Raw genomic sequence first — 22420 nt, 5'->3', positions numbered from 1 at the left:
TGGAACAGGTTTGTTGGCAGGACTTGTAACTCCATGGGCGACCCAAACTAGAGCTGGCTGCTCCTGAAGGACTGCACCCTGTGGAAGGTGCAGTTAGTGAGGAACTGCAGTCTATGGGAAGGACCCACAAGCCCATGATGAGGCATGGGACCAGAGATTCCCCTGCAGCCCATGGGGAAGACGATGGGAAGCAGTGAATTAATTCTTTGTTTTGCTTTGCTTGTGTGTGCAGCTTTTGCTTTCCCTATTTAACTGTCTATATTCAAGCCAGGAATTTTTCTCACTTTTACCCTTCCGATTCTCCCCCACTGATGGGGGAGCAAGGGAGTGCCTTTGTGGTGCCTAGTTTCCAGCTGGGCTTAAATCATGACTGACACATTGATGTATAAGGAAAAAACCTTACGTTTTACCTTAATTTCTCAGCACTGTTGTGAGTAAATTGTGCTCAGACCAGGCCTCCTAAAACCTATGCAAATTAATTTCCATCCTCCTTCCTGTTAACTTCAGCCATCAGACCAAAAGTAAGATGTTAAACAATGATAACAAGCACAAGGAAGTAGTGGATTGGGAAGCTCTCTACAACCTGGGATAATTTATGTTATTTAGGAACAGATATGCTTCTATTCTGATATGAATAGTAGAGAAAATTATTTAAGCAATCAGAAGATAGCTCACTAGCAACAAACCCAAAATAACTTACTTCAGATCATTTTGAACATCATCATTGATACTTTCAGCCCAGATTCTTCAATGAACTAAAACCCACTTTAAAAAACTTTCATCAAATGAGGATGTAAAGTACTTTTACTAGCTCTGTTGTTTTCCTCTACATAAATAAATACAAAGTTTTTGCTCTGTTTAAAAAAGGCATAAAAAACACTTTCAAGTTGCAGTAGCACTACTAGATTATAATGCACCTGAGGTGAAGCAAAAATTCCAAAAAATCAAATTATTTTTTATAAACTTAGGTAGTAATAGACTTTTATTAAAACAAAAGGAATTCTATTTTCAAGTTTGACAGTCTCTTAAGGAATTATTTTTTCTTTGGTGAAATATAGGGTACTTGCACAAACATGGCATTTTACTTTCGCACCACTCACTAATAATATTAGCAATACATTTTAGCTTTTTTTGATATTTTGCAATAGGAAAGAGTTCTCTTTAATTTCTTGATAACAACATTTTATACCCATTCTATCCTACCAGGTGAAAGCTCTGGAGTCTGTGTGCATTCTGGAACCCCATTCCATTTCCAAGCAAATTCAACCTGACCTGTTTCAACCTGTCCTCCTCGAGTCTCAGCAGTTTCATTACAAATAATTTGAGATGGCAGTGATGGCTGTCCTTGTTCATGTTCAAAATTCATAATAAGGGCATCAACCAGAGAGTCCAATTCATCCAGGTTCATAAAAGGCACATGCATTTTCTGGATTGCATTGTTCACAGAAGACGAGGCAAATAAACTGAAATAGTTGTTAAAATATCCAGCAATGACAGAAATATTTTCTGCAAAGCTCCTGAGAGGGCTGGTGTTTCTGTATAACCCTATGAGAAACAGAAACAAAAAGAATCAAATGCAGCATTTTGCAGGTACCAAAGAGCCCTCTCCCTTGCTTTGCAAGTCTCCTGTAGCCTGTAGGTTACAGGTGGTAACTCAGCTAATACCTCGTAACATGGAAGAGACAATTTGACAGACTTCAGTCAGGCACTGCTCCAATTCCAAATACTTCACAGCAATCTTAGTGCTTTTCTTTATTTCTCGATACAGAGACTCTTCTTCTGGCAGCTGAGATTCTGTTTCTACCTGTATTAATAAAGAGCAATTTAAAGAGAATCAAATACATCACAGTGTATTAACTGCTAAACATGCCTATTATGGTTTCAGTTACACAGATCAAGCCAACGCTGAAACACAAAATCAAATCAATGTCATGTCATATAAAACAGCACTGAAAAGAATGCACAACTGCACATGGTTGACAGGGTTAGGAAAAGAAGGAAAAAAGCAAATGAGATGACAATCCAGGAACTGCTTAGAAGATAAGTCACCTATCCTAGCTTTTAATTCAAAATACCAGTAACTAATGGTCATAAACTATGGCAGTAGTTATAAAACAATTACACTAGCAAGCCGATCTTTCAACATAAAAAAAAAAAAAAAATACAACAGGTAGTTAGACTGTTCAAGATGAGCACAAAAAGTGCTCTTTATCTTAAATAAAATTAAAATAATAGAGCTTTGAGTGGAAATGCAGTAGCAAGGACAGTTAGCTTTCCAGTCACGGGAATGTTGCTGTGACAAGAAGTGTTATCATGCAATCATAAATATACAGTATGTGTGTGTGTGTGTGTGTATATATAAATATATATACACACACATATCTCTTCTTAGATAAATGCATCCTTAAACTTTAAATACCAAACTCAAAGCATATATTTTGGGAAGCATTTCTCTTACCTTTCTGCAGTAGGACATGTTATTTTCAAGCAATCTGGCTAATGCCACCACGTTATCCTTTATTCGAGTTTGAATCTACAAAGAAACTTTGAATTATATTGTACACTTTATTCAAGTCAAGGTACATTAAATAAAAAAAACAAACACTGACATACTAAAGAGAGAAATACCCAAAAGAAATAGCATTTTCTGCAACTAAACATGGAATTTTTCAAAGAAAACATTAACTGGTAGAAAATGTTAATTACATCTCCAAGGTTTTAAACCCCTTCCTAGGGGAGGATCAAATGAACATATTTAAATATTCACTAAAGGTTGTCCTGTAACTTTGAATAAGTTTGTAGATATGTCATTCTAAGTGGCAAGGGTAGCTCTGGCCTTTTCTTTCCATCCTTACAGTAGTTGCAGCTGAGACAAGCATGTACAGCAGATACTTCAGAATTAGTTGCAAGTGAACAGCATTATTTGGAAAGCAGAGTGCTCAGTTCCATTTGCTGGAATCCCAAAGCATCTGTGAGTTAAGCAAAAGACATTGAAATGAAGTATTTTGGATGGTTTCACTACTATCTGTAGGATTAAGAATGACAACAGCAAATACTAGAGTAGGAAGAAATTTTTGCTTTCCTTGAGAGGAACAATTTATCACTGAGAAGATTTCAGTCTTTCCCAAGTATTTTCTTGGAATTCAGCCAGGCTCTTTGTCAAAAGGGCTTACCCACTAAGAAAGTGGTGTGCTTCCAAGGGGTACCTTAACTTCCCTACTGGAATTTTCAAACAGCTGCAGAAATATTTTTAGCCATGGTGCTTATTCCTTATACTTTATTCCCTACCTTGTGTAACTCCCTACAGTATCATCTTCATGATTTATTCTTTATACTTTATTCTCTACTTTTGTAACTCCCTACAGTATCATCTTCACAATTTAAAATACAAGCACAAGAAAGAAAACATGATCAAGTTCCTCCAAGATATAGTAGCAGTTTTCAATCTTCATTTCATCTCACCTCATTTTGTGCACACTGTTTCACAAGTTCTTTCTGCACTATTCTTGCTTTCTCCTGTACAGCATCAATGAGACACTCCAGTCCTGAGCCTATTCCATCATAAATGGCAAGTACAAATTCCTTTTAAAACAAAGGTTCAAAATGGTTAAAGAAACTGATGTGGCCTTGATTTAAAACAGATTTTCTACAGTAGACTAGGAATAATTTTATTTATAGCAAATTATTCAGTGCAGGTCTACTCAGACACATATCTTCCTTGGACCACAGGAGCTCAGGTCAGATTTTTGTATATTTAATGTACTTAGACACAGATTACTAAAATTAACTAGTGAATTTCAGTCAAACAGATAGACTTGTATCATCTCAGTGCAGGTACAGTCCTAAAAGCACCGTACACTTCTTTCTCTTCATAGGTTTAACTTACATCAATTTAAAAGTTGTGGTTTTTAAAGAAAAAAAGTCAAGGGTATTATTACATCCATTTTAACCCTAAATTTGAAGTATTTGATAAACTCTAAATATACTTAATTCAGTTGATGAAGTTGGCGTATGGAACAATTTGCTGAGTACAGTTACTGATAGTAAATGTGAACTCAACACTAGAATTACTATTCATAATTAGCATTTCTAAGAAACATTTCTTCACCTGTAAACTAGAGGCAGGAATGTTACTCTCTTCAGGAAAAGAAATATCAGTTGTTGTGACTACTGCCAAGTGTCCTATGTATTTCATTATTTGTTTCACTGTTTGGTTTACTTTGTTCCATGCTTCTGTTACCATCGAGGATATATCTGAAGAACACCCCTGGGAAAGAAAGGCACATCTTTCACTGATGCCAGAAAGCACCTCTGGTGCAAATGCAAAGAATACACACTTTCTATACAGCAAAAGTTCCTAGCACACAATACTCAGGCACTTTCAGTTTTACATCTTCCTACTTCCAATAGCTTATCTATCACAGTTAAAAAATCATGCCTTGCAACCACTGATCAACCATACTATTATACTGCATAGTTTTAAAAGAAACTATTTACAAGTGTGCATAAAAATAATGTCCACTGGCCACTAGTTTATGAGTATAAACAGCAGCACTTCATGGCCTAAACTATCATTTGCTGTTATTACATGTTTAATTTTATGAGTAGGAACCAATGCTTCTGTCAGGGCCTGGGCACAGGAAAGCCTGCATTATTCTCCACTAGCACATGGACCTACCAGCTTAGCCAGAAAAAAATGCAGCTTTGTCTATTTATCTTCTTTAACTGCACTATTTTGTCATTACACACACTGGACATTAAAGTGCTTTTAGCAAGTCTGTAATAAATTAATGCAGAGAAGTTTTCTATATACAGACAAATTCTTTCATATGTTTTACCTGTAACAGCAACTGTAAATAACCTCCCAAGTTCTTTATTTCCTGTTTCATTTCTTCATCAGCTTTTCTAGATCCAGGACACTTTTGGACATTATTAAACCAGAGTTTACTTATAACCACAATCTGGTCAAAAGCAGAGACAATTCTGATGCTGTAGGACTGAGCAGCACGATCAATAGAGAAAACTACAAGAGAAAGAGATCTATCAGATCCATCTCCTTTGCAAATGAACACAGAAACATTAATTCTTGTGACTGACAAACATAAATGCTCATGCATCTGAAAGACAAGTCATTAGAAATGTTTAAGCCACTCTTAAAATGAGACTTACAGTTTTCCTGACATTCTTCATCTTGCTGTTCATAGGCTTTGGAAATGGCAGATGCTCCAGAAAAAATTATAAACAAATTAGTTAGGAGACTATCTGCTATGTTTTTTCCTCCTTCATGATTCTGTTCCAGCAAATCTAAAGCTGAACTTATGGATTCCTTGCAAATTCCAGGAAGAAACAATTCAGAAATGCTTGAGCATATGCTGGACTTGTTCAGTGAACCTGTACAAGGTAAAAGCAAAACATGCATGCATGAAACTCTTCATAGGAGTGAGCAGTCCATGTGTCTTTGTAATGGCTTTTATATAGACATTCACATACTCAAGACAGTCATTCAGACAAAATGTGTAAAATGTTCTAAATAGTTTATAAGTTCTGTTAGTACAAAGAAAAATTCCATAGTGAAGTTCTTCAACATGAATACATTTTTTTCAACAATCAAATCTATAGAGAAATAAAAAAATAAAATCCAACCAATCTAAAATAACTGAATGCATTCAAATATTTGGAAGACTAAAGCATCCTATACTTCAGGAAAAAAAAGGTTGTAAAACCTGGCCAAAATCTTGGGAAAACCTCAGTAACTGAACGAATAGCAAGTCAAGCAAATGAAGTCTTTATATTACTGTATTAGGATTCAGCCTCTTTCTCCAGTTAACCCACATAGTTAAGCATAGTAATGTTTTAGAATAACTTCTTAAATTAGGCTCATAAAGAGCTCGTCAGGAAGTTTTTGCCCTAAGAAAGGATAATTAAAAATATAGAAACCTCTATGTTAAGAGCTTGACATTATAAATTTGAAGGCATCTAAACAGGACATTTTAATTTTTTTTTCCAACCCACAGTTTTCAAACAACCATCAGAAGCACCTACATTTTATGCATGTAGTAGGTTCAAATTCTCAGTATGAAATGAAAGGTGTTCTGCCATTTATCAAGTACCTGATATATAGGAAGTCTGTTTATTCTGAATAGATTTCAATTTTATCTCAGATAAACATCCAGAAATTCTCTTGTTCTTCATGAAGCTTCTGCTTCTAAGAAAGGATGATAAAAGAACATGAAAAACCTTGAAACGAAACCATTTCCATGATGAGCTACAGCTTGCACAAATGTGAGTCAGTTATAAATATTGTTATAAGGCTAAAACTTCAAATGCAAGGTCCCAGACGATATGCAATGTACTCCTTAAAAACAATGCTTTGGTAGTTTAGAAGTGGGAAGGAAACATTAAAAACTACACATTTCATGCTGCACTGATGCTTTGTAAAGCTCTACATACAACTTCTGCTCCTTTTTTTTGTCCATGGAGGAAATCCAAGAGAATGAATGAATACAAGAGAAGACTCACCAGATGACACGGTGTATGAGAGTGGAACACAAGTATATTTAGATAGCTACACAACTTTTTGCTTTAAGTGTAGGAGAGTAGCTACAAATTACTTTTACCTTCTTCTGGAAAGCAAGGAAATGGAGGTATCTGAAAGGTCAGGTTCCCACTCATCAGCAGGATCATAAAACACATCAACAGCAGCTTTATTTCTATCATTACTCTGAAAAAATAAACACAGGGGAGCCGGAGAGTTAAACAGAAAAAAGTGGAAAAGTATTCAACATATGGATCTACAGAACATAATAATGAAAACTCAAGTGATACCTTTAGAAATTCAACAACCAAAAGAACAAAAAAGCAGTCCTTGCTTTACTTCTTCTTACTCTCTACACAAAATGACCTGAATAAAGTAATTTATTTCTATTGTATTCTTTTTGTTTGATGGACAAATGCATCTGACATCTTTTTAGTGAAAAGCAGTAACATGTCTTGCTATTTAAGATATACAACTCAAAAAATCACCAGGATTTTCCTCCTGTATACATTATCAGAACCTTATCTTTGATAAAATATTACTGATTACTAATGGTTCTTCTTTAATTGTTACTGACCTCATAGAATTCTTTCATTGCTGCTAGTTTACATTCAAATTTCTCTAGGCTCCAAAAAGTTGTTATTCCCAGTTTGATGTTACGAACCTGCACCTGAATAGAAGACACTGTTCCTGTTTTATCATCAATTTTGTCATGCCTAAGAATTGGAGAAAGTTAAAAAAAACAAACAAAAATCAAGACAAAAAACCCACATTAATATTGTAAAATTAAACAAGATACTTGTATAATCAAGGATTATACAGAGACTAAAAACATGACACACACAAAAATTTCTTTGGACACCATGCATCTCAGTTACTGTGCTTTAGGACCACTTTAGTCCATAAACCAAAGTAAGATGGACATGGGCATCAGAAGATTTGCCTTCAAAGTATACTAAATTCAAAATTATCTGTCTATACCATATTTTTAAAGTTTTGATCTAAAATTCAAATTAGAAATTCTCATTTCAAAATACCAAGGCTCAGCTATACACTTAACTAACAATAGTTTGGAAAATAAATTTATCATGTTTAATTGCACAAGGCTGTTAAAAGAAACATCAACAGCTCACTGCACATCCTGAATCCACCCCCAGATATATACAATTATATAACTGTTACATATACACATAATAATTAGGTAACTCAGATACTGACCTGCAGAAAACAGTGTTTTTCCCTAATGCATTGCTAATGGCATTAGCCTCTTTAATCATCACAGACAGCTTCAGAGACTTCCAGTTCAGTGGAGCTAATAAAGAATATAGAACATACTGATTTAGTGAACCAAACTATGTGATGCAACAATTTTAGGGTTAAAAAAATAAGGGGCAGAAAAGAAACCACAACCCAAAAGCAAAAAAGTAATTCAGCCACCAGTACTTCCAAGAATTCCCAACACATCGGGAGAGCATTACCCTTACAGGCAAGATAACCCATTTAAATGGTTGGGTAAAAGGTATTTCAGAAACAAAGGAATAAGACTAGATACTATATTATTATTATTAATCCAAGATAAGAAACTGAAGAAAATGAATTTTGTTACTCATTTACCCAATGAGTTAATGCCTGACCAGTGGAGACAGGGAAGAACTTTTCAGTAACTGGAACAAACACAGACTCCAGGTATGTCCACCTAACCACCCAGAGCTTTTAACACAGTCCAATACATACAGCTGATTAATAGAAAGGACTGTAATAACTAGAAGGTTCTTCTTGTTCAGGGTCACTAGAGAAGTATCAGTGGAACAGAAAAAGTTCCTGTATCAATACCCATCACCCATGTCCACTGAGAAAAAGAGAAGCCAGCATTGCCTTTGTAACATTATGCATATACATACTCATTACTGGTTTATTCCCACTCCCAGGATTATTCTGAAGGGCGTGTATTTCCTCAGCAATCTTCTGCTTCTCAGCTTCCAGAGCTTCCACTATCTTTGCATGACGAATAGTATGGTCTTCTAGAGCCTGGGCAAAAATAGGCAATGGTAAAAAAAAAAAAATCTAAAACTCTTAATGCTGTTTGTTGAAGCTAAATTTTTTGTTCCTGCCATTTTAAAGACTCACACAATTAATTTTATACTGGACATCTGCTATGCTAATATAAAATAACTAATTTTCAAAATTACATGTCTCTGGGTTCACTTACATATTGCAATGCTCAAAAAAACTACTGGAATTAAAAAGGAACAGCTTTTTTAAAAAGCTGTATTTGTTACAGCAGTCAGATATATATGAACACCAGCCAAAACTTAGTCATTACTTCCATTAATGTCTGGATTAATAACTTCTGCCAAAGGCAACAGTTGCTAAATTCTGGTGCAGGAACAAAACCATCCACATTATTTAAGAAATAAGGCCAGCATTAGTTAATCCCCAACATTAATACATTAACGTACTCGGGTTGCAAACAAAACATCAGTTATTCTACATAAAATCACATAGAAGTACTTTAAATAATTTCCTTTACAATAATCTATTTTCAAAAAACAAATCAAAAAAGCCCCCCAACCAAACCAGAGTTTATTACCTTAAAAGGTTTTTTTTTTTCCAATTACCTGCTTGGTAGCTAAGGTCTCCATTTCTAAACGCTTCTTATTGAAGTGGAGTTCTAGCTCAAGGCTTTTCTTTGCCTTCTCCAGCTCCTGTATTTTGGTTGTGGCTTTTTGGTTATTCAGTTCTTGGATTTGCTTCTTACGAGATTCTTCTCTCTAATATCAAAATGGAAAAGTGAGAGGAGGAATACTCCTTCTACAGCATTTCTGACCCATCCTTCAGGCAGATATCCCATACATTTAAAACTTGCAGCCTCCGACCTACACAGTCCAACATCAGCAATGGTTATATCCCAGTTCACAAGAATCACTTTAGGTCTTCTATAGAGTATGTAAGATATGAGATACATCATTATTTTTTTACCATGATGTACTATTCTATGTCAACTTATGCATGTTGCAACTGTACTGAAAAAAACAATTACAAAGCAGCATGCAAGCTTGGAAAGAAAAAATAAAAGTGTATTAATGAATTCAGTATAGTAAATTAAAAGCCTCATACAATAAGGTAGATCCTGTAGGTATTTTGCTTTCCTTACAAGTTACAATCCTTGGAATAACTCTGAAGAGGATAACTACTTTACTACTTCTTCTGTTACTAAGGCTGACTTTTTTGAGGCTTTGCATTCTCTAACATGCTGCTATAACATGCAAGAGAAAGAAAACCAATACCACACAAACCAAGCCTAACCAAGCACCAAAAAACAAGATACCACATACTACAGTTTCTGGTTTACTTTATTGATATATTTCATGTAATGATGTAATAACAACTTACCACCTCTGCTTCCAGGGATTTTATTTTGCTCTCATACACTTCTTTTTGTGAGGTCAGTTCTTGTTGAACCATCTCTTTTGCTATTTGGACACTTTGCATCATTTCTTCTTTGGCTTTGAGTCGTGCCTCTTCAATTTCTGACTCAAGCCTACAAGTGTCATAGATTTAGATTGCTGCTGTTTGTCTCTTATAAGATGCATACAGATTATAATCTTTTTTCTGTCATGAGAGTTTAATTTTTTTGAATTAAATAAAACTTACATACTTTACATGGTTTTGATTTCACAGACAAAATGTCGACACTTCCAGTGTAAATATGAAACACATTCCAGAATTTCAAATCCACTCAATTTCCATTTTTATTTTATTTCATCATTTTCCCAAATTTAAAAACTTAAAGACTGCAATGGAAACTCACTAAAACACATTAAGATGCAAATTTAAATTTTAAATCAATGAGTCTTTTGGTTTAATAACACCTCATAATGAAGTAAGTACAAATAACATTTTACTGTGTCTCATATTCTCCATCACAGAAGACCTAAGGTTATTACTTTGGGTTCTTCTCATTTTCCTAAGGATTTACTTTTCAGATTTTAAATCTCTTTAACACATCAAAAGTCATTTTCAGACTCATCATACACTTGGAGAGAAACACAATTAAAGAGATAAACTACTCTGAGGACCCCTGGAGCTCAGTGTTTCTCTAATAGTGGTCTACATTGTTGGTATCTGGATCAGCTTGTGGTGATTGAACCTTAGAGGTGTACATCATTTCAGCCAAGTCTGTGACTTCCATTATTAATGAAGTTGCTATTTTCCAACTTCCCCCATTGTGAAATAATCTTCAGTTACTTCTAAAACTAATTGCATGGTTGAATTAACAACTGAACTTATTTTCAGAACAAGAAGAATCAATACATACTGTGCTCGCTGTGCAATAAGTAGCTCATTCTTTGCAAATTCAAAATCTTTTGGACTATCATGCAAAGACGAAGTCCCACAAGAAGGTGTTTTTACTTTCTGAACCTCTGCTGGATGATTAAACCTGAAATAATGGTCTCCCCCAAGAATTACTCGATCACCCTATTGGGGGGAAAAAATTCTGCTGAAATTTTCAGATTTATAAGCAAATTTTCAGTTCTTAAAACATGCAGATGAAGCTAGAAATCAAAGAGGAGGAGACAAATATTTATGGTTACAGAGCATTCTCAGAAAACCTGCAGTCTGAAGCTGAGATATTAACAAAGCAAAGAAACCCACACATGCACAAATTACTATTACCAGATCAATTACTTACATGATGCAGAATTGTTGGGTCCAAAATGCATTTCCCATTTACATATGTCTTGGCTTCTCTAAGTGGAATAATACTTACTTTGCCAACAGTATTTTTAATAACACTGAAAACAAGAAACATTTGTAGTATTAGCAGCTCATGATAATTGCAAGTGATGTTTCTTAATAGACTAAAATGCAAGCTTCTTATGCTATTGTTTTTCTAGGTGCATGCTGTCTTCATACTATTTAGGTACAACACACAACTAATGAATGACAATCTATATTTTAGTAGAGAATCTATATTTGTATCTAGGAATCCACTGCTAGAAAATTACTGCAATACCCTGCCATCTGAGAATTTCTTTAATAATGGTACTTTCATGTTTTTAGTAACATGTTTTTAGTTACATTTCTTACAGCATTTTTTTGGGGATCAGTTGCAGGGAATGGACTTTGAGCAATATTTCTGCAGTACAGACAAGCTGCTATTTTTATTAAATTAAGACCTGTCAAGGCATTTCACTTTTCCACTGAGCTTCATGTAACATTTATCTATCACACAGCATCATTTGATCATGTCTTATTCATGTAGAAATGCTGCAGAAGAAACCTGTGCTACATGAATGTAATGAACAAAGAAACTGAACTACCTCAGTTAACAGATTTCTAGAGGGAACAGAAGGCAGCTGCCTTAATCATTGAGCAGTACAAAAAATATCCCTATATAGTATCGACTTGGCTAGAAGACTATATTTTGTTACTGACAGAGGGAAGAGTGACTCCAAAAGAAAGGGAAGGGTAAGAAGAATCTTAAAATATAAAAAGAACACAACAAACCAATGGTCATCAGCAATCAGCACTCCAGAAAGCTGGATATCATGTTTCGAATTCGGTGTACACCTTCCAACTGTAGTTTCTCCTTCTTTGATCATATATAACAGCACCTCAGAAAGCTGAGGATCTTCATTGAGATTGACAAGGTTTGGTAAATTATTGTCCATTTTGAATGCAATTCCAGCTTTCTAGATAAAAAAAAGAGCTCCGCATTAAAAAACTATTTACTCAATGCATTCAAATGTCTGCATTAAATTTGTCTAAGAAGTCACAGCAGTCTATTGTAAGGGGGTTATTAAGGAAACCAAATCTTACAGCTACTCTCATTCTTCTGCAAGGTTTGCTGAGGTTCTATTTTCTGTACTATGTCCTATAGAAAAAAAAAATGTACCTGCAATTCTTTTATATCTTCCAATTTCCTTTTTTCTGCTTGTTCAAGTTTTTCTTTCCAGGCCCTTAATATATGGAGAAAATAACATAACTTATTAGAAGAAAATTACAGCATATAAATTTTACCATTTCCATTTTAAATTAAGACATTAATCAGTGCCTGACCTTTGCATTTCTGCCATATTTCTCTCCTGCTGGTGCAATTCTACCCTCAGAGATGTTATTTCCTGCAAATAACGCCTGTATTTTTCACGATCAGTGTTCAGAGCACTTTTCTGAGCTGCCCTCAGTTTTTCAATTTCAGCTTTTAATTCTACATGAGACAAATAAGACATACAGTACATGTAAAAAATGAAGGCAAAATACACTTTGGTACAAAAGCACAAAACTATTCCTGTTATTTATTTAAAATCAAAACACGTTTCTCTATTTCCAGTTCGTGTATAGCCTAAGATATCACTTGCATTTGGAAAATAAAAAAGGTCACAAAGAATAATAATATTAAAGGGAAGATATCCCAAGCTGTATTAGTCTAATTGACAAGAGGTCACTCAACACAACAGTAGTAACAACTCTTATACGAAATAAGCTAAACACACCTGCAAATGACAACCCTGAAAGACTGCAGATGTCAAGCTCACCTCTGATTAGTTTGACATTCACGTCCTCATTTACTTTAGCAATGTTGATAATTGAACAAGCCTGCTTTGCATAGCGAAGGGTGCTGAGCGTCTCCTCTGTGCTGCTTGCAGCTGGGCTCACTGTGGCAATCATGGTTGTTTGGGAATTGCCACCAAGACTTTCCTTTAGCAGCCTTCATTGAACAGGAGAATACCAGTCAATCCCTGGCCCTCACACTGACAGAAAAATTCAAAACATCCCAATTGGAACAGATTAAATACAAAATAACCAGGGATTTGCTACTTATTTTAGAGGGACTATTAGCTGTTTAAAACACAAACCAAGCTCCTGTTTGGTCTTTATCTGATACAACAGGCTAATTTCTTCCCTCCACAGGTCATTTGAGAGAGGGGAAGAAAAAGGATGGGAAAAGATGCCTTATGAATAGATGAGAAAACCACAAGCTCAGAAATCCTCAATCGCTGTACAATGTACGTACCAAGTGAGGACAGATTCCCGGTAAGGAATGAAAGTTTTCTTTCCATTTTGAGATTGTTTAGACAGTGCAGAAATAACCCTTCCAAGGGTCAACAGTGATTTATTGATACTCACACCTTCCTACACAAAGCAAAAATAAAAACATTTATAATATAGTTGCAGTTTCTTGTGTGATGTTATCAACTGCACTGTTGATCAATTCTGTTTCTTCAATGTATGCTACAGCTGTACCACATTAAATGTCCCCAGTTATTAAAAAAATATTGGAAGAGCATCTTCATTTGAAAAGAACAAAGACCCTGCCTTTAAAATAAGTAGCGTTAAGAACCATCAAACTTACGAAGGCAGCTTGAAATAAAGTCTCTTATTAGAAAAATCTGTTTAATTAGGTGCTGCAAAAAGGATCAAGCCTCAACTCCATTTGATATTAGATTCATGATTTCCAAAGTCACACAAACAGTTTCCCCTCACTCCTTCTGCAGGATCATTACACCTACATAGCATGAGTCGATGTGTTCTAAGCAAGATCTGCCACATTGCATAGTCCAAACAGATTCTTCAGGCCCTCCACTCTCTCTCACTGGCAAAATGTGATGCAATACTGATAAGCATAAGGGTTATATATATCCTTTTATAGCTACAGTTCTGCCCAAAAATGCTGTTAGGTGAGCATGCTTTGGAGTTAAAGGGTGTTCTTAGGAGTCAAGCCCTTTCCACAGATTTCCACTCTTTATTTACCTTCAGCCTTTCTCCAGTGGTCTGAGCCTTTGTACAGCACTCACTACCAGCTAGATCAATTAGATTTATGTAACTGGTGAGCCTACGATCACACTGTTCTTCATTCACAAATCCTATCTGGAAAGAAAGGGAGATACTGGCATTCAAATCAAAATAAAAAGCCTTAGGATGAGCAGAAATTAGACAAGCTGTTCACATTAAATAAATAAAAAAATTGTGCTGCTATTTAATTTTTGACAGAATACTCTTGTGTATATCCCTTGAAGGAGACTAAGCTCAGACTTATAGCATCAGTTAGTGGTGGCTGAATAACTGCAGACTCAAACTGCAAACCCAACAGATTACCAAACTAGGGGTTTTGGTCTGAAGTTTGATGACTGCAGTCAATCCAATTGCAGTTATCCAATAAACATGCAAATTAGTAAGCTGTTACTGACTTAGACCAATGAAGATGAGTTAAGGAGTCAGTGGGACCAGCTATGATAAAGAAAAATTAATAATCTAGTGGTGAGAATGGCAAGGGGAAGAAGAAAGGACAAAATCCAGGACATTGGGACAAAAAAGTTAAGCCAATCAAGAACAAAAATCCCAGAACCAACAAGTCATTTGTCAATGGAGAAAACTGACAGCCTGTAAACTCCTGAGGAGCTCTACCTCTTCCATTTCTGTCTTCAGGCTCACGTCACTAAGTCAGGTTCTGTCTTTTAAGCATCTGTAAATCAGATGAGGAGTTGTAGTCCCTATAACCTGGAGACACTTGGGGAAGAGGCAAACTGAAGCAAGAAAACATTTATTCAGTGAAGTGTGTTGAAACTGAGCAGAAATTGCGTCTCCTACCAGTAGCCCAATTTGTTGCCTGCAGGAACTCAGCTCAGCCACACACCTCACATGACCTAACCTTCTTAGAAGCTAAGATGTGTTGGCAGCAGTGTGAAAGTCAATCTAGCCTCAATTAGGATTCCTGTTACATCTCAAAATTCACACTGAGAATCTTGGAACTACTCCTAGATCTGTCAGCCTAGACATATTTATACTGCTGCTATAAATATACTTAGCACAAAGACATCAGAATCTACTCAAAGCATGTAAAATAAAACAAGCTTTGCAGTGTAGAAAGCCATGTTAAAATGTCCTGTGCTTTACTCAAAGGTCTTCAAGTATATTCTCACAACTTTGTAGGCAGCACACAAAAGAATTTTTTACTACCAGATTTGAACAGATACAAAAAAGCTCCAGCAATACCTTGGTTTGTGTCATGACAAGGGTGAAGACAGAATGAGATCTAGAGCTCTTGTCATTCATTACTGTAGCAGCTGTTGCTCTCTGCTTATTTCCTAGCTCAAGCCAACTCTGTAAAAGACAACAGCCAGGACATGAAACCAAACCCTACTTTGGATGGTTAACTGAAGATTTAAATGTTTGCAAATACAGTTAAGACAAATTATGACTATAAGAGAGGACTTAAAAGTTAAACTTTAGAAATAACAATGTGAACAGTGATACTTGACTGTACAAATCTACTTAGCTCCATTATACAAAACTAGTCTACATCACCCTTTTACAAAATCAGCTGAAATATCATAGACTACTGGACAGTCTGTTCAACATTTTCTTCCCATCCATGGAATTTATTTTTCAGCAGTAAGCAGAAAAGGCGAAAGCAGAAATATTTATATTCCCTTTTAGTAACCAAAAAGCTCTTACCTGAATATCAGAGTAAGAACGGACAACATTCCTAGAGTGGGGGGAAAATTAGAAAGTTTGGGTTCAGATACTTTTCTTTCTATTGATTTCCCTGAGTTCTGAAATATTTTCCCAGTTACAGACAGAATACAAATACATAATGAAAGATGCAGTTGTCTTGAGACTTCCACACTTTTAGATTTCACTAAGGCAATTAAGAAAATATATCAAGCTAGTCATGGGTATGCATTTTTCTAAAACTAAATAACACTGGGATCTTGCTTAATTTACTGGTGAGTACACAAGCTTTCACAGAGCCTTAAGATTTCCTTTTTCAGGATTACACCATACATCTATAAAAATAAGTAGAGATAACAAACAGTTAACAAATAAGACTTACACTGTCAGACCTTCCACATATGGTCCCAACACTGGATGTTCTCTTACACGAAGCTGATGAGAATAATTTCAAAATAAAAATTATCAGGAGTGCATTAGTTAGACTTAGTACTCAGGAATATGTTTTAAAAAAGATTCTATAACACAAATCTATTATGTTTCTAAGTAGCTTACCCCAAAATCACTAACAAAACTCTCAGAGTGAAAGCTCTCCTGCTTTAGACAAGACAGAGTCTTAATTTCTTTATAAGAAATCCACCTAAGCTTAGGTTAAAAGACTTAACTTCAACAGCAAGTTGGATGTTGCATAGCAACTTTTGCATAAAGTAATATTTAATTTACACACAAGTGGCCAGGATAGTGCTCAATGTCAAAGCACAGAAAGTACTTTTTTTGATAAATCAGACATAATAAATTCCTTCCTTACATACACTACTTAAGACAAATTTCTTTAATTTACAGTTTTACATATTCTAATACACAACCAATAAACACTAGCTAAACTGGTATAACTAGTGTTACTTGACTAGTTAATCAGTCCAATCTTGTTTCCCCCTCCTCCAGCTCCTTAAGGGACAATCAGGTAACAACAAAAAAAGAAAACTCCATCTAAATTACAATACTATAACTCAAGTTATATTGTACAGAAGATTCTTATTATAGCTGGAGATTTAGATATATCCTCAGAGACTTTTTATAAAGGCTCATAAGATCACCTTCATTTTGCAAATAAGGGCAGATTTTAACTTTTGTTTCTATTTCAGCATTTGTCCAGCGACAGGCATTTTTCTTTAAGTCATGTGGTGATATTTTTGTTTTTTACTTGAATCCCATTGTCCATAACTAATGTACTTAGACTAAAAACAATGATCACTTGCCATTAGTACATTTTTTTTCAGAACAAATGCCACTCCTTAAAGGTTATGCAGATACTTGATTCTGTGAGCAACTTACTTGTTGTTTCTTCTGTCCATTTTCAGCTTTAAAGACAAGCAAATCATGAATTTTCTCATTATATACTTCAAAGAAGCTCATTTCAAGATGATACAAAACCTAATAAAATTAATAATAGTTATTAATATGGTCCATAAAACATTCTCGTCATCCTTTGTTTCAAAAATTAACTTAGACTACCAGATCCTGATTTGCAATGTTACAAACATTTGTCCTGAAGGGATTTTCTAAGAAATGATATAATGAAATAGTTTGGGTTGAAAGGGACCCTTAAAAGTTATCTACTGTAACACCTCTGCTAAGATGAAAAATACAGTTCATTGGAATTCCATCCATAGACATTTCCAGATGGAAGCTAAAAAGCACTAAAAAAAAGTATATATATCTACTTAAGAAGTTTCAGTGTTAGCTTTGTGATACATGAAAATATTGTTTTGTTTGCACCTGTGCTCATCTCTTTCCCTTAGGGATTGTGCTTCCACAGCACGGTATTTGTCACAGGGAAGGCAGGGATTGATGTCAAAATCCTGACAAGGAGCAGAATGACCTAATGGAAAGGTAAACCTTGATTCTACCTATATCAATTAAAAAAGGCAAAAACACCACAACAATACTGTCATGAAACACGTATCTTCCTTCTGAAGGTTCTATTTTCAAGAATAATTAATTTTTTTCTAAGAGAAAAGGAAGAATGCAGCAAAGCCCCTAAAGCACTGGAATCAGAAAGACAAGACTCAAGACAATTCACTGCAACAGAATCACTTACAATGCATAAAGCAAAGGAATAACAAAAAGCTCTGCATCTTTTAGAAGTTGTACTCTATAGCCAAACTCAGTGAAAAATAACTTTCTCTAAATTCTTCAGTGTCTATCAAATCTGCTGGAGGACTAGAATATTAGACAGTCACAGGTATTAGGATTCAAAGTCTTGAATTCAAATAAAAAACAGTAAAGAGATTTGGAATAGTTAAAAATGGGAAAGTTTGCCTGCACAAGATTAACTGAATGTTAAGGTGTAGAGAACCACGAGTCAGTCATTACAGACACAAAAAATCACAAAGAAAAAAATAGAAAGAAAGTGAGGGTAGCTATTTTTTTTTTCAGCTAGGATACTGAGCTGGAATACTAGAAGTGGCATACTATTACAGTGTATATTGCTTTGATACATGATGTTTAACAATAAATGCATATTTTTGAGCTATATTTTACTGCCTTCACTGAAAGTATGGAGCCCACTGGGGATTTGTTTTGCCTTTTATTACATTTATCTTAAAATGTAAGACATGTAATATAGAGGAAAGAATCCTAGTCTAGTGATGCAACAAAAATATCATGCTCATATTTCTTCCTCACATTACTGCCATTAAGAAAGCAAAACAATGTTGATTTTGACTGTTTAGGGAACCCCATGAATCAGAGCTATCAATACAAATAAAATTTGAATCAGAAAAAGAATACAAACATTTATAAAGGGATCAGCACTAAAGTATCACTTTCCACATAGTCCAATATAATGTCAGTGGCTTAAGCATATCACCTGCTCCTTGTCCATTTGTGCTATTTGATTGAAAAGATCTTCACAAAGTCTTGGAATTATTCCTTGGTCTTCATCAAATCCCATCATCCTGCAGTCACAAAAATCCTGGTGCTTTAGTTTTGTAACTCTCCATAGACAGTTTTAATATCAACTGTACAGCTCTACAGTTGCCATGCCATGCACTTCTAAGTTATACAACAATAAGCAACAGAAATTAACCTGATCTAAATTTGGTGCTCGTCTAAGTGTGGAGTTGGACAAGGTGATATCCAGAGGTATTTTCTATTTGATACATTGAGAAATAGGTTGAAAATCCAAGTAAAACAAAGACTCTACAGCAGCTGAAGAGTCTAAACCTAAAGATGTTCAGTATCTTACAATGCCTGTAGTTTCTATTCTCTGCACCCTTCCAGTGCAACCTAAGCCTGTCTCCAGCTCTGGTGCAGTTTTTTCCTGTTGAGTTCTGCCACAGCAGCACATCAGTGCCCTGGACTAATTCCCCTGCAGTCTAGAGACACACAGCACACCACAGCACAAATTTGTTTTGTAAACTTGACCAGAGGACCCTGATACTAATTTCAGCCTTGTTCAAAACACAAAGGGATGAAGGTAAGTTGTTGTTTAAGTGAAAGAAAAAAAATCCAAACACAAACCCAACAAACCTACAAATAGGATAACAGTTGCAATCCTGAGTTTTTCTCTTAGGCCAAGGTAAAAACAACACTTGTAAGTAAAAACTGAGTTCATCCACTTAAAATGGAAGTTCACCCACTTGAGAGGGAACTTACTTCTGTGTAAGTTATATGTTTATTGTAAATGGAACCAAAACATTTCTGGTCCTCAACTACATTTATTAAAAGCACCTGATAGGAATTATAAAACTCAAATTAGTTTTAATAGATGCATGTTTGGAAACCAAACAGCTCACTAGGCATTCTATTTCAAAATATAAATAAGGTATACACAATTGGCTATAAACCCTAAAAATATTACTTATGTGGGATTATTTTGTGCAAAGATTTGATTCCAAATAAGCAGTGCCACAAACATATGGATTTATTTAAAGTTCTGAAGCATAAGGACTGTAATTATAATGATCTCTTAAATGTCTTCTCCAAAAAACTTGCTATACTTTACTATGCCACTTCATGAACAAAGTAACAGTGGTGAAAAACACCGAGAGTCTGACAATCTCTCTGCATTAATAAATGGTATTTTTTCACTAAAATCTCAGAACAGTTTTTATTTTCTCCATTAAAAGTAGAACAAAGTCAGGGTCACATACATAAAAATACTCTAAAGTTAACTTTTGCTGAATTGCTATAAATACTGATTTAATTATTTTTAAAATACACAATAACATTTGGACACAATTCATTCACTCTGAAATCTATTCCATTCTTTTCCAATCTATTCCATTCTATTCTTATGTGACTTAACACTGCATAATAATTGGCAGAATTTTGACAATATTATTAGCAACTTACGTGTATGATTTTCCAGAGCCAGTCTGCCCATAAGCAAAAAGACAAGCATTGTATCCCTCAAAAGCTCTTTCAAGGAGTGGCAGTGCCAAAGTTTTATAAATCATTGCTTGGCTTGCAAAATTGGGATGACCCTTGTCAAAAGACCAGAAGGAGAAGTCATAACTGAAGCTGTAAACTTGGTTTGTGGATGGATTTTGTACAATTGTCTCTGAACCACTCATGGAGATCACAGGGAATGAGTTTTCAGTTTTCTCTCTGAATGGAAAAGGTGGGAAAATAAAAAAATATAAACTGCATGCTTTAAGTTAGTAATTTCACTGCCTAACGAAAAATAAAAAAATCAGTGATCATTGCTAAAAAATACCTATTTGAGGAACATACAAAGTATTAAGGCTCAAAGCACTTTTGTCAATGAATATATAAAAAACAGACCCAGACACCAATAAAGTCAATTCAGTTTCTTAATAAAAATCTATCTCGGTGTTGCATGAAGTATCAGCTAATTTCCAAGTATTTCTTATATCTTTATTTGTTGGATCAAAGATGAAATAACTCAACAAGAACTAAGTAGAACTCAACACAAACTGTTAGCACCAGAAATAAATCCAGGATACAAACCTGTTACTGAAGGGCCGCACCCGCACAGCTACAATCACTTTGCTGTTTTTCACTTTGAAGACATCTTCCCCAGTACTGCTGCTCTCAGCTAAAGTTTCTGGGTTCACTTTTGTTTCTGAACTTGTACTCACAGGAAGAGAGCTGGAGACACTAGGGAGTTTCTTGGCTAAAATTTGCAGATGAGGTGTTTGCTCATTTGAGGCTGGCTTGAGGGATGGTTGGTCTTGAGAAGTGCTGTTCTTTGGTGTAAGTGCAAATCTTTCTGTTAAAACTTTCGCTGGTGTCCTCGGTCTTTCCCAGCTGCTGTGTTTTATCATCAAGGGCTGTACCCTTTGCTTTCCAGCTAGCTTATTTATATTGTCTTTTTCATTCAGTTGCTCTCCTGACATCCTATTAGCACATTTTGAGGTAACAAGCCGTTCTGATTTAGGAACTTCAAACTTTGTGTTAGCAGTGCTTGTCTTACCTTTTAAAGGCCTGTTGATAGCATCTTCACAGACACCACCAACTAAACCAAAGGAATCCTTGCTGTTCAGGTTGTGCTGCAACTTGGTACTTGACTGACTCTCAGTTAACTTCAAATTTGGTTTAACACCATCCGTACCCTTAATATTCTGTGTAAGTGCAATCTTGTCATTTCCTTGTGCATCAAAGTCATCATTTCCTTTTCTAGGCACAATATTCTGATTAATTTTACTCTTCTCTGTAGAGCCAGGCCTCACACGCCTCTGCAGAGTAAGTCTTTTCTCTGTTTGTAGCTCTGCTGTACTCTGTGCTGTGTCACTACCAGACATTGATTTTTTGCTTGCTCCAGTTCTCCTCTGGAGTGTCAATCTGCCTTCCAGTTTAAAAGTTGACACATCACTGACTTTTGCATAAGCTGAAATCACATAGGTCCTATTTACTTCCTCGCTCTTACTCTGAGGACATGAAGGCAAACCATCCTTTTCTCCCTGTGACCTCAGTGGCTGCCCAGGTGCTTTACTGCTGGCCAGGGTATCCTGTGAGGAAGGCTTCTGCAAAGTGGCTGTGCACCGTGTCCCAGCAGGGCTCCTGGCAGGAACTGTGTAAATAGGCATCTTGTCTTCCAGCTAATTAAAATCCAAATGTTAACAAGTACAGCATTTTCCTAAAGGATTATTTCTAGTTGCTGCTTCATGAGGAATCTGGGGAGACAAAGCAAATAATTTATGATGCTGATATGCAGTGTGAGTTATGTTTTGCTCCAAGGGGAAATCCTTACATATACTGCAGTACATGTTCCCAAACATTAAGAACAAGTACTATCCTATTTCACCTCTGGTATTTAGAAAAACAATTCCTTTATATCTGAATGTCTGCTTCCAACAAAAGGCTATTTGACTTGATTAATTGAGTTCTATGATTTGTTTCAGAAAGTAAACCAAGCATCACAAAGAAGCAATAGTTAGTAAAAAGAACAATCTAATTATT

The 22420-nt window shown here is 35.4% G+C and overlaps 1 protein-coding gene across 1 annotated transcript; it reads right to left on the bottom strand.

Moving 5' to 3' along the window:
* Positions 1-574: 574 nt before the first annotated feature.
* KIF14 (kinesin family member 14) lies at positions 575-22106 on the bottom strand. The gene is made up of 29 exons (XM_031505518.2): positions 20969-22106; positions 20351-20605; positions 18864-18951; positions 17327-17425; positions 16374-16426; positions 15995-16025; positions 15533-15640; positions 14291-14407; positions 13554-13672; positions 13075-13247; positions 12599-12746; positions 12435-12498; positions 12047-12231; positions 11229-11331; positions 10854-11014; positions 9929-10076; positions 9154-9306; positions 8437-8563; positions 7754-7847; positions 7113-7251; positions 6618-6721; positions 6111-6205; positions 5170-5391; positions 4839-5023; positions 4109-4267; positions 3463-3582; positions 2459-2533; positions 1666-1804; positions 575-1545 (listed from the first exon to the last, which is right to left on the bottom strand). Exons 1-29 carry the CDS (start codon positions 22045-22047, stop codon positions 1184-1186), a joined length of 4905 nt encoding a protein of 1634 aa, XP_031361378.1. The 5' UTR covers positions 22048-22106; the 3' UTR covers positions 575-1183.
* Positions 22107-22420: the final 314 nt, after the last annotated feature.

The sequence above is a fragment of the Lonchura striata genome, chromosome 9 (genome assembly GCF_046129695.1).
Source record: "Lonchura striata isolate bLonStr1 chromosome 9, bLonStr1.mat, whole genome shotgun sequence".
Taxonomy (NCBI): domain Eukaryota; kingdom Metazoa; phylum Chordata; class Aves; order Passeriformes; family Estrildidae; genus Lonchura; species Lonchura striata.
This window is presented reverse-complemented; position numbering and strand designations above follow the sequence as displayed.